General features: G+C 41.5%; 2 protein-coding genes across 5 annotated transcripts in view; one reads left to right on the plus strand and one right to left on the minus strand.

Annotated features, from left to right (window-relative positions):
- NCOA4 (nuclear receptor coactivator 4) overlaps positions 1–6,347 on the minus strand; it is a 62,104-nt gene extending 55,757 nt beyond the window's left edge. For both annotated transcript variants that reach the window (XM_059398013.1, XM_059398012.1), the window contains exons 1-2: positions 6,091–6,347; positions 3,288–3,389 (exon numbers count right to left, since the gene is read on the minus strand). In XM_059398013.1, coding sequence (XP_059253996.1) covers positions 3,288–3,312 — 25 coding nt within the window. In that variant the 5' untranslated portion in view covers positions 3,313–3,389; positions 6,091–6,347. The remainder of the gene's footprint in view (positions 1–3,287; positions 3,390–6,090) is intronic.
- Positions 6,348–6,444: 97 nt separating this feature from the next.
- The window catches only part of LOC132016584 (WASH complex subunit 2A-like), a 55,823-nt gene continuing 50,755 nt past the window's right edge, over positions 6,445–11,512 (plus strand). For all 3 annotated transcript variants that reach the window (XM_059398005.1, XM_059398006.1, XM_059398007.1), the window contains exons 1-3: positions 6,445–6,553; positions 6,658–6,780; positions 7,799–7,963. In XM_059398005.1, coding sequence (XP_059253988.1) covers positions 6,551–6,553; positions 6,658–6,780; positions 7,799–7,963 — 291 coding nt within the window. In that variant the 5' untranslated portion in view covers positions 6,445–6,550. The remainder of the gene's footprint in view (positions 6,554–6,657; positions 6,781–7,798; positions 7,964–11,512) is intronic.

An 11,512-nucleotide genomic window follows, 5' to 3' on the forward strand; every position in this document is an offset into this window, starting at 1 on the left:
CCCGACACTGGGCTCGATCCTAGGACCCTGGGATCATGACCTGGCCGAAGGCAGAGGCTTAACCCACTGAGCCACCCAGGTGCCCCCCATTGTAGTTTTGTTTGTTTTTGTTTTTAAATATTTTATTTATTTATTTGACAGAGATCACAAGTAGGCAGAGGCAGGCAGAGAGAGAAGGAAGGGAAGCAGGCTCCCTGCCAAGCAGAGAGCCCGATGCGGGGCTCGATCCCAGGACCCTGGAATCATGACCTGAGCCGAAGGCAGAGGCTTTAACCCACTGAGCCTCCCAGGTGCCCCACCACATTGTGGTTTTGATTTGCATTTCCCTGATAATGAGTGCTTTTGAACATCTTTTCAGGTGTCCATTGGCTTTCTGAATGTCCTCTTTGGAGAAATGTTTGTGTATGTCTCCTGTCCATTTTTAAATCAGATTATTTGGTTTTCTGTGTGTTGAGTTGAATCAGTTCTTTTTTTTTTTTTTAAGATTTTATTTATTTATTTATTTATTTGAGAGAGAGAGCACAGGTGGGAGAAGGAGAGGGAGAAGCAGATTCCCTGCTGAGCAGAGAGCCCCATGTGGGACTCAATCTCAGGACCCTGAGATCATGACCTGAGCTGAAGGCAAACGCTTAATGACTGAGCCACCCAGGCACCCCCAAGTTGAATCAGTTCTTTAGATACTTTGGATACTAACCCTTTATCAGATATGCCATTTGAAAATATTTTCTCCCTTCCAGTAGGTTGTCTTTTTAGTTTTGTTGGTTGTTGCCTTTGCTGTGCAGAAGCTTTTCATTTTGTTTGATGTAGTCCTGGTACTTTATTTTTGCTTTTGTTTCCCTTGCCTCAGGAGACAGATGTGGAAGGATGTTGCTACAACAATGTCAGAGAAATTATTGCCAGTGCTCTATTTTAGGATTTTCATGGTTTCAGGTCTCACATTTTGAGGGTGTGTGTGTGTGTGTGTGGTGGTAAGAAAGTGGTCCAGTTTCATTCTTTTGCATGTGGCTGGCCAGTTTTCCCAACACCATTTGTTGAAGAGACTGTTTCCCATTGCATATTCCTGCCTCCTTTGTAAAAGATTAGTTCACCATATAATTGTGGGTTTATTTCTGGGTTTTCTATTCTCTTCCCTTGATCCACGTGTCTATTTTTATGCCAGCAACATACTGTCTTGAATAATACAGCTTTGTAACATAACGTGAATTCTGGAATGTGCTATATTCAGTTTTGTTTTTCTTTCTCATTGCTTTGGTTCTTCAGGGTCTTCTGTGGTTCCATACAAATTCTAGTATTGTTCTAGTTCTGTGCAAAATGCTGTTGAGAGTTTGATAGGGATTGCATTGAATCTGTAGATTGCATTGGGTAGTATAGACAGTTTAACAATATTTGTTCTTCCGGGGCGCCTGGGTGGCTCAGTGGGTTAAGCCACTGCCTTCGGCTCAGGTCATAATCTCAGGGTCCTGGGATCGAGTCCCGCATCGGGCTCTCTGCTCAACAGGGAGCCTGCTTCCCTCTCTCTCTCTCTCTCTGCCTTCCTCTCCATCTACTTGTGATTTCTGTCAAATAAATAAATTAAAAAAAATTAAAAAAAAAACAAAAACAAAAACAATATTTGTTCTTCCAACCCATGAACATGGACTGTCTTTCCATTTCTTTTTGTTGTCTTTAATTTCTTTCATTGGTATTTTATAGTTTTCAGAATACAGGGCTTTTACCACTTTGCTGAAGTTTATTCCTAGGTATTTTATTATTTTTTTGCACTTGTAAATGAGATTGTTTTCTTAATTTCTTTCTGCTGCTTCATTACTAGTAAATAGAAATGCAAGAGATTTCTGTACATTGATTTTGTATCCTGCAACTTTAATGATTTCATTTATCAGTTTTAGTAGATTTTTGATGGAGTCCTTCAAGTTTTCTATATATAGTATCATGTCATCGGCAAATAGTGAAAGTCTTACTTATCAATTTGGATGCCTTTTCTTTCTTTTTGTTGTCCAATTGCTGTCGCTAGGACTTCCAGTACTGTGTTGAAGTAAAGTGATGAGAGTGTCCTTGTCTTGTTCCTGACCTTAGAAGAAAAGCTCCCAGTTTTTCCCCACTGAGTATGATGTTAGCTTGGGATTTTTCATATATGGCCTTTATTATGTTGAGGTATATTCCCTCTAGGTATACCTTGTTGAGGGATTTTATCATGAATGGATGTTGTACTTTGTCAAAACTTTTTCTGCACTTACTGAGATGATCATATGGGTTTTATTCTTTCTCTTTCTCTTATTGATATGATATATCACACTGATTGACTTTTGGATACTGAAACACTCTTACATCCTGGGAATACATCCCTCTTGATCATGGTGAATGATTTTTTTTTTATTGTACTGTTGGATTCAAATTGTTAATATTTTGTTGAGGATTTTTGCATCTACATTCATCAGAGATACTGGAAGGTAGCGCTCTCTCTCTCTTGCTGTCTTGCTACTTAATTTTTGAGAACCCTTTAATATTCTCTTAATATATTAGTGATACTAACCATTTGTCTGTTATATATGCTGCAAATATTGTCTCGTGGTTTGTCAATTGTTCATTGACTTTTTATGATGGCTTTTAACCATGAAAAATGTTTTATGTTTATGTATTCAAATTTATTAATTTTTCTTTATCACTCTGGATTTCAAGTCATAGTAAGGCTTTCTCTACACTGAAGCTAAAGAGGAAATCATTCATGTTGTCTATTAGTACTGCATGGTTTTGGTTTTTGCATTTAGATCCCTAATCCAGTAGGAATTTATTTTTATGTGAAGTGTTAGGTATGGTTCTACTTTGATCTCTTCCCAAATGGTTACCCAGTTGTTTCAGCACTATTTTTTAGAAAGTCAAATTTTGCCCCAGTGGCTTGAGATGACCCTCCACCAATACTCAAAGGTTTGCAGCTGATTTAAAATTCCAACTCTTGAATCTTTATCAGGCTGTCCTAGAGTTAAAGCCCTGACTCACTCTCAAATTCAGAAAAAAAGAGCTCAATGATTAACAGAGGCAGGGAGAAATGCTATGGTAGAAATGCATTCCTGACCACCGAGAAAGTGCTGCTTGTTGACATATAAAGTCAGAGTTTAGTATCAGTAAGCAAAGCCACTTGATTCCCATAACTCATCAGCCTCTGTCACTCTGTATGTGGATCAGCTTTTCTGCCCAGGTCAGAGAGCAGGGATCTCTTAGAGGAATATGTTGTACTTACTGTGGGGTGCATGGTGTCTGGGTTTTCTGACTGGGAAGCATTTCTGACTCACCTCTCGTGGAGCCTCTGAATTGCATGTTCTTGGAGAAAATCTCTCAGGCACTTTAAATGACTGTTAGAAGAACCATGGCTTGCTTGCTCACTGGAGGGGCCTCTGTAAAATAAAGCAGGTTGGCTAGACTTTATTTTCAAGAAAGCAGAGTTAGAGAATCAATTCTTACGTATAACATATTTGATGGTCAACCTCAACCAAGGATATTTAAAAAAATTTTTAAAAATTTATTTGACTGAGAGAAATCACAAGTAGGCAGAGGGGCAGGGGAGAGAGAGAAGGGGAAGCAGGTTGCCCACTGAGCAGAGAGCATGATGCGGGGCTCGATCCCAGGATCTTGACCTGAGTTGAAGGCACAGGCCCAACCCACTGAGCCACCCAGGTGCCCCAACCATGGGTATTTTATTTTTTATTTATTTTTTTTAAATATTTTATTTATTTATTTGACAGAGAGAGATCACAAGTAGGCAGAGAGGCAGGCAGAGAGAGAGAGAGAGGGGAGGAAGCAGGCTCCCTGCTGAGCAGAGAGCCCGATGCGGGACTCGATCCCAGGACCCTGAGATCATGACCTGAGCCGAAGGCAGCGGCTTAACCCACTGAGCCACCCAGGCGCCCCAACCATGGGTATTTTAAAACTGGGGGTAGTTCAGCGTGAAATCTGAGAGCTATGCATTATAAAAGCATAAAACCATGTACTCTTTTTTTTTTTGCCAACTTTCTCAGCCTGTAATGCCCTAAAGATATAAAATTAATAATACTATAGAAAACATTACACATTATTTAATACCTTTGAACTCCTTTATTGAGAAGGCAAGCAGCTAGTGGTTTACACTATTGCGTATACGTTGAATTAAGTTAGAAACTGTTATAAAATGAAAGGAGATTTTTGTGATCTTTAGTATTTAAAAAGTATTTCAGATAAAGGCTACCCAGAATAATTACATGTACATTTTAAGAGCTGTAAACTCACCTTGCAGGCAGTAGTTTGTTGAACTAAACCAGGGGTTTCACCAGAGAGAACGAACAATGTCATAAATAATTTTGTGAGTCTTGTTAAAAAGAAACAGGTGGGAAATAAAAAAGAATTTGGTGGGGTGCCTGGGTGGCAAAATTGGTTAAGCGTCGCACTCTTGGTTTCAGCTCAGGTCGTGATCTTAGGGTCATGAGATCAAGCATTGCATCAGGCTCTGTGCTCATTGCAGAGGCTGCCTCAGATTCTCTCTCTCCCTCTGCCCCTCCCACCCGTTCTCTCTCTCTAAAATAACTAAATCTTAAAAAAAAAAAGAAGAAAGGAAAAAAGAATTTGGTCAGGGGGTGATTGGTAAAATATATCTTGTAGCTAAGAAATCTAACTTGAAGAGTTATAGAATTTGACACTGTTGGAATATAGTTGCACACATTTGCTGCTCACACTTCATATACTAGTGCAAAATGATAACAGTGGTAGTAATTTGGCTTCAATTTGGCCACACTACCAGAGATATAATTAATAAAGTACTAAATTAATTAATTAAGTACTAAATTAATTAAGTACTAAAATAATACTTTAAAAATAATCGTAACTGGGGCACCTGAATGGCTCAGTTGGTTAAGTGTCTGCTTTCGGCTCAGGTCATGATCTTGGGGTCCTGAGATTGATTCTTGCATAAGGCTCCCTGCTCTGTGGGAAGTCTGTTTCTCTCTCTTCCTTTGCCCCTCCCCTGTTTGTTTTCTCTCTCTCAAATGAATAAATAAAATCTTAAAAAAATCATAACTACCATTTCTTTAAAAAAGCATATAATTTACAGTTAGTAGACTTATTAAATTGGGTCAGAACTATATTACTGGATTCTTAGGTTTGTGGGCTCTCATAAAACAAAACTCACAAGTCCTTTAGAATAATCAAACCACAGAGTGGTATCAATACATGCACAGGAACTGGGGGCTTCATTAGAGATTGTTGGTAACAATCCCAAATTCTCATGCTATAGTTACACCATTTGTATCACGCATTACTTAGAAAACCAGCTGGATTTAAGCACTTTTAGTTATGCGTCCAAATTCATTTACATATATTAAATACTGAAGCTATGGCCCAGATCTTGTTATAAATGTCTTGCCTCACACTGTAATGTAAAACATGTGATATTTAACACTGCTTATATGAATTATATCAATGATAAAGAATTTGGATAAATTGAGGCTTTTAAAATTAGTATTATTGTTATTACTTTTTCCATTGGTATTTGCAGCTTCAGCAATGACTTTGTGAAACTGTGTCTTAACAGCGAACAGTTCTGCAGCTTTGAAAATGCTGGGTTTTCAGTTGTTTGGATTTTTGTTTGTTTGTTTGTTTAGAGATAGAAAGAAAGAGTGCATGCAGGGGGTGGGGAGGGGAAGGAGCAGTGGGAGAGAAAGAGAATCTTCAGAAGGCTCTAAGCCTAGCACAGAGCTGACCCAGGACTTGATCTCATGACCCTGAGGTCATGACCTGAACTGAAATCAAAAGTTGGTCACTTAACTGATTGAGTACCCAGGCACCCCTGGATTTTGGTTGTAAAGCAGATTTTGTCAGTGACTTTTCTCTTATTAAATCCTCTAATATTAATGAACAATCCATTAAATTATTAGGAAATAATATTATATTGGATTATAGAATGCTCAGAAGTTTATGTCTTCAAGAAAATTGTTAGACCTGTCCCTGACTTTGTGCAATATCCACATTATAGTCATTCACTGAAAAGTAAAGACAAGAATATGCCATTGTTTCCACTATGTGAAAAATAAAATCTTGTAAATCATAAAACATTCCTCCTCCACTTACTGAGCGCCGAGGCGCGGACCCAGCGAAGGGCAGCAGAGTTGCAACCAGGAAGACACGCAGTTGGGAAAGCTTTGCTTCCTCCCACGAAGGCCGGAGTCCCTAGACGGGTTGTTTCACAGGTTCCTTTCAGGGTTCCCTTCTCGCAGCGCGCCCCACAGCCACCGCCTGCGCCCTCCGGCTCCACAGCAACCCGACCACTAGCGCCCCCAGGCGTCCGCACCCTCTCTTTCTTCCCGCTTCCATCTTAGCCCAGCCGCAGGCCTTGTGACTCAACTCCGAATCCTTGGCCACTTTTTTTTTCCCCCGCCGGCGCGGCACATCCGGTCACGTGCGAGCCCGGTCACGTGACCGCCGGTCACGTGCCGGGGCTTCAGGGTTCGGGTCTCGGCTTCCGCAGCCCTGCGGGCCTCAGCGAATACCGTGGTGGCTACCCAGCAGCTCGCCGAACTGCACCGCCGGGATGGTGAGGGCGGAGGGCGGCGTGCAGCGGGCAGGATTGGGTCGCGGCCGGGCCGGGGCCGCCGTCTCCCCAAAGCTCAGCCCTTCTTTTCATCCTTCCCGCTGCAGATGAACCGGACGACCCCCGACCAGGAGCGGGCGCCGGCGTCGGAGCCAGTGTGGGAGCGACCCTGGTCGGTGGAGGAGATCCGCAGGAGCAGCCAGAGTTGGTCGCTGGCGGCTGATGCGGGCGTGAGAGGCGGACCCCAGGGATGGGAGTGGAGGGGGGGGGGCGCCAGGGGTGACGCGTAGCTTGCTAGCAGAAGGATGGGAGCCCCGAATACTTCACCCGGTCTATCCCGCTGTCTCTGTTATTTTTAATAACACGCCCCTTCTCTATATCACAAACGCCACGGTGGCGGACCCTAGGCACCTGGGCGGGGGCGGGCCTGTCGTCCTTAGCTGGCTGAGTGCCCCCACTCGGACTGCAGCCCAGACGCGGGGTTCTGTTCCTTGTTTGGGTTTTCCAGCGGTGCACCCACCTCCATCTTGAGCGAGGCAGATGGATTTTCTCTGCGCCCGGGATTGCTAGGGCATCATGAGGCCATTCCACGTTGGGACCCGGACTGTATGGGGAGATAGGCAAGCCGCTGTGTGCATCTCCTGCAGTGGGACTTTGAAGGCCTCGGGACCTAGAAGCTCGGAACTGTGATTCTGAAGTCCCATATGAATACATTAAAAAAAAAATAATAGTAGTGGTTTGTTATTTCGCTCTTCCTCTGGGATTTCTGAAGAATGATAACCAAACAAGACTTTAAAATTTCTCCAGATACGAGATAGCAAGTGTCCATTCACTCCTTGTCACTGTTATGATGAGCTGCTTTTTTTTTTTTTTAAAGATTTTATTTATTTATCAGAGAGAGAGAAGGGGAGAGAGCGATCACAGGCAGACAGAATGGCAGGCAGAGGCAGAGGGAGAAGCAGGCTCCCCGCTGAGCAAGGAGCCCGATGCGGGACTCGATTCCAGGACGCCGGGATCATGACCTGAGCCGAAGGCAGCTGCTTAACCAACTGAGCCACCCAGGCATCCCTGTGATGAGCTGCTTTAATGTTTTTCCGTGCTGCTTGGTCTTGGGTACTGTCAAAAGCAGCATCCGTTGCATTCCAGCACGCACACTCAAAGTTGAAAAGAAAATGGGTTCTTTTTTCTTTTGACCCACAGAGGAGACACATGTGATGCTGATATTGCTGTATTTTTTTTTTAAAATAGCTGCTACAGTTTCTACAGGAATTCTCACAGCAGACTATCTCCAGGACCCATGAAATCAAGAAACAAGTGGATGGACTAATCCGGGAAACTAAAGCCACAGATTGTCGTCTTCACAATGTCTTCAATGACTTCCTTATGCTGTCTAATACCCAGTTCATTGAGAACGTGAGTTACCTAGTTGTATCAGACTTATAAATAATGCTTGTTGGAGAAGCGAGAGTTCTGTTGTGATACTTAGTGGTTTTTTATTAGGTACCCTATTCAATTTTGATGAATGTAGGGGTTCTTGGGAATTGAAGCTTCTTCCTCTAGGATTAATCACTTTTCTTAAATTAGTAAAGTTTATTTTTTGAAGCTTTAAAAAAAAATCTAGTGATACAGTTTTCTTACTCCTAGTTTTTTCATCCGTTTTTAGTTGTAGTACTGCTGACTTGGGTGGCATTCCAACAAGCCTTTTTGTGGACATGTTCTGTAAGGAGAGCTGTACACCTAGTCTGATCATCTGGGCACCAAAATGTGGCTGCAATATTGACTGTGTCCATCACGTTCTGATAAGTTATATTAAAGGCATGCATGTACCTACTTGAAATAGTCTTTTTTTTTATAGTATTGATTAACGTTTTGTTTCAATGGCTGAATCTGTGATATGGAGTCAGCTCTAAACAGAGTACTGAGCTTTGAACCATGTGTGATTTTTCACTATATATGTATTGACTTTCTGAGTGCTAGGTCCTAGGAATACATAGGTAAATTAGCTAGAACTCTCTTTGCAGAATACAACAATATTCTGTAATAGTGTAATTCCCGAATAGAAAGAAAACAAATGTGGCTAGAGCCCAGTGAGTGAAGGGGAGACTGTTAAGAGATGAGAATGGAGAGGAAGCTTAGTTAAGCACATTTCTGAGTCCATCAGGAGGTTAACTTTCTGAGTGTCAGCCTTAAGTAATCTGCCAAAAGAGGATTATTAAAGTAGCCTATTTCCTGAGATTGTTAGATGTAAAGTATTAGGAAGGATTTTGAAAATTGCAAAATTATAAAAGCCTGAGATTCAGGATTGTGATGAGAGAGCCAAATACTGTCATGCAGGTATCTTATGCCACGTAGTGATGTGTTTTTTTTTTTTAAGTAATTCATGTTGAATCGCCATTACCATTTTTGGGAAACTGTATAAAATAAGGATTTAGTGAAGGAGTTCGAGATCTCTTTGCCAGTAAGTTTAAGATATGGCAAGTGTTCTAGTAAAATCTGTAGTCAGCTTTTGGTGATCTGTGTAGAACATGCATGCTTGGTTCTGAGCATCTTTCTCACTGCAGATGCAGTTTACAGGTGTATGCAGCCCCGTTTCATTTTCATCAAGCCACATATAGTCTCCTTTTAAGTATACTTGTTTGCCCTCATTTTGCACCTTTCTTGCTGGGTCAGGTGTTTGGCTCTTCTCTGCAGTCAGTGCTGGAGCCCTACAATGAGCAAGGAGTTGAATTGGAAGGGTCCCCTTGTACCCAATGTGCCTGTACCACTAAATTGGTACACAGTTGAATTTTGTGGAGTAGGAGTGGGCATCATAAACTATTTTTTCTGAATCACAGTCTTCATGTCATACTTATCTTTCATTTCGCTGTTACTTTCTGGCCAGATTTTTTCAGGTTTTGAGTTTTCCTTGATCTAGCAGGTTTTTTTGTTCTTGTTGATTTTTTTTTTGTAGTAGTTCTTTATTTCTGTTCACTTCTTGGGTGCCCTTTTTTCCATATATTTTTCCATTGCCTTAGTCCTTAAGCTTCTTCCCCTTCCATTCTGCAGCCAGAATTCTCTGCTCAGTTTGCTTGTTCTACTGCTTCTCATACCTCCCTGTAATGCCACGTGTTACATGGTCTTCTTATTCGTGGCAGAACATAATGATGTGAAGAGTGCAGCTGATGCTTAATAAAACTGGGGTGCCTGGGTGTCTCAGTGGGTTAAAGCCTCTGCCTTCGGCTCAAGTCACGATCCCAGGGTCCTGGGATCGAGCTCCGAATCAGGCTCTCTGCTGAGCAGAGAGCCTGCTTCCTCCTCTCTCTCTGCCTGCTTCTCTGCCTACTTGTGATCTCTGTCAAGTAAATAAATAATTAAAAAAAAAAAAACTGTGAAAAAAAAATCTACGTATGTTAAGACACTTTGCAGTGATTTGGCTTTTTATATGTTTTTTTCAAACCCTGACACTGGTGCTCATGTATTACAATTCTGGCTTGCATGATGGTGCCATTTAGTTTCTCGGTAGTTTATTAGAAAGTTATTCAAAATCACAGGTACATTTCTGGGTTTTAGTAGTTAACCTCAGGAGCAGGTACCCAGGTTGAAAAATGCATTACAGAATTAGTGAAATTAAAGAGCAATCAAAACTTTCTAGGACAAGAGAAATTAGTACCTTTAGTAAAAGCCCAAGAGGGGACTCTGAAGGAGGAGATAGACTAATTAACAGTGGCATGTTATCAGAAGGGAACAGAATTCTTAAGATTTCATTAACCTATTAATTTAAGAATTTTGTCCTGAAACATTAAGTGACGTAGAGATGACTTTTTTTTTTTTAACTTAATTTTTTAAATAATCTCTGCACCCAAAGTGGAGCTTGAACTCATGATCCCAGGGTCACGAGTCGCGTGCTCTTCTTCTTTTTTTTTTTATTCAAGATTTTATTTATTTATTTAACAGAGATCACAAGTAGGCAGAGAGGCAGGCGGGCAGGGGCGTGCAACACACTCCCTGCTGAGCAGAGAGCCCAACGCAGGGCTCAATCCCAGGACCCTGAGATCATGACCCAAGGTGAAGGCAGAGGGTCAACCCACTGAACCACCAAGGCGCCCCAAGAGTTGCATGCTCTTCTGACTGAACTAGCCAGGCACCCAAGAAGTGACTTCTTTAGTGCACTTCTTATGACTGTAAGATTTATATTTAATATAAATATAATTATAATCATATCTATAATTATATAATATAATTATAAATATAATATAATTATAATTTAATAAATAAATTATATTTATTGATATAATTTATTGTGTCAATCTACCCTACTAAATCAGGCCCCACATTTGTTCTAAATACTGTATTCTTTGGGCCCAGCACGTCCCTGGTTTGTAGGACCCTAGAGAATGTTTGAATGAATGAACAAGAGAACACATAAAAGGATTGGGGCTGTTTATGATCTGTTAAGATGTCCTCAGCCCCTGGTTCCTTTTCTCCAGTTTACCACCATATCTCTGGCCCCATCTCCCCAAATGAAGAAAATATCCTTTGAGGGCAAATACAAAAGATTGTTATTTCATAACAATCTGGGAATAGCTACCTGATTTAAAAATTATCAAGAAACACATGAAGCTATGAGGGTAGCCTGTTGAGAGTGAAGGAAGTTAGCATTGATTATCTGCTGCATGCTGAGGACTTGAGATACATCGTTCTTTTCACTCTAGGAAGATCCACAGGTTTTATGTATTTGCTGGTTGGTTTCTTAGAGGTCAAGTTTGGCCTACCAGCTGCAGTCTACTAGTATCTTATGAAGTAGGTTTTTTTTTTTTTTTTTTTTTTAATTTGTCATGAGAGAGAAGCGAGAGCAAGCACAGGCAGACAGAGTGGCAGGCAGAGGCAGAGGGAGAAGCAGGCTCCCTGCCAAGCAAGGAGCCCGATGTGGGACTCGATCCCAGGACGCTGGGATCATGACCTGAGCCGAAGGCAGCCGCTTAA

This window comes from Mustela nigripes, chromosome 4, assembly GCF_022355385.1.
Source record: "Mustela nigripes isolate SB6536 chromosome 4, MUSNIG.SB6536, whole genome shotgun sequence".
NCBI lineage: Eukaryota > Metazoa > Chordata > Mammalia > Carnivora > Mustelidae > Mustela > Mustela nigripes.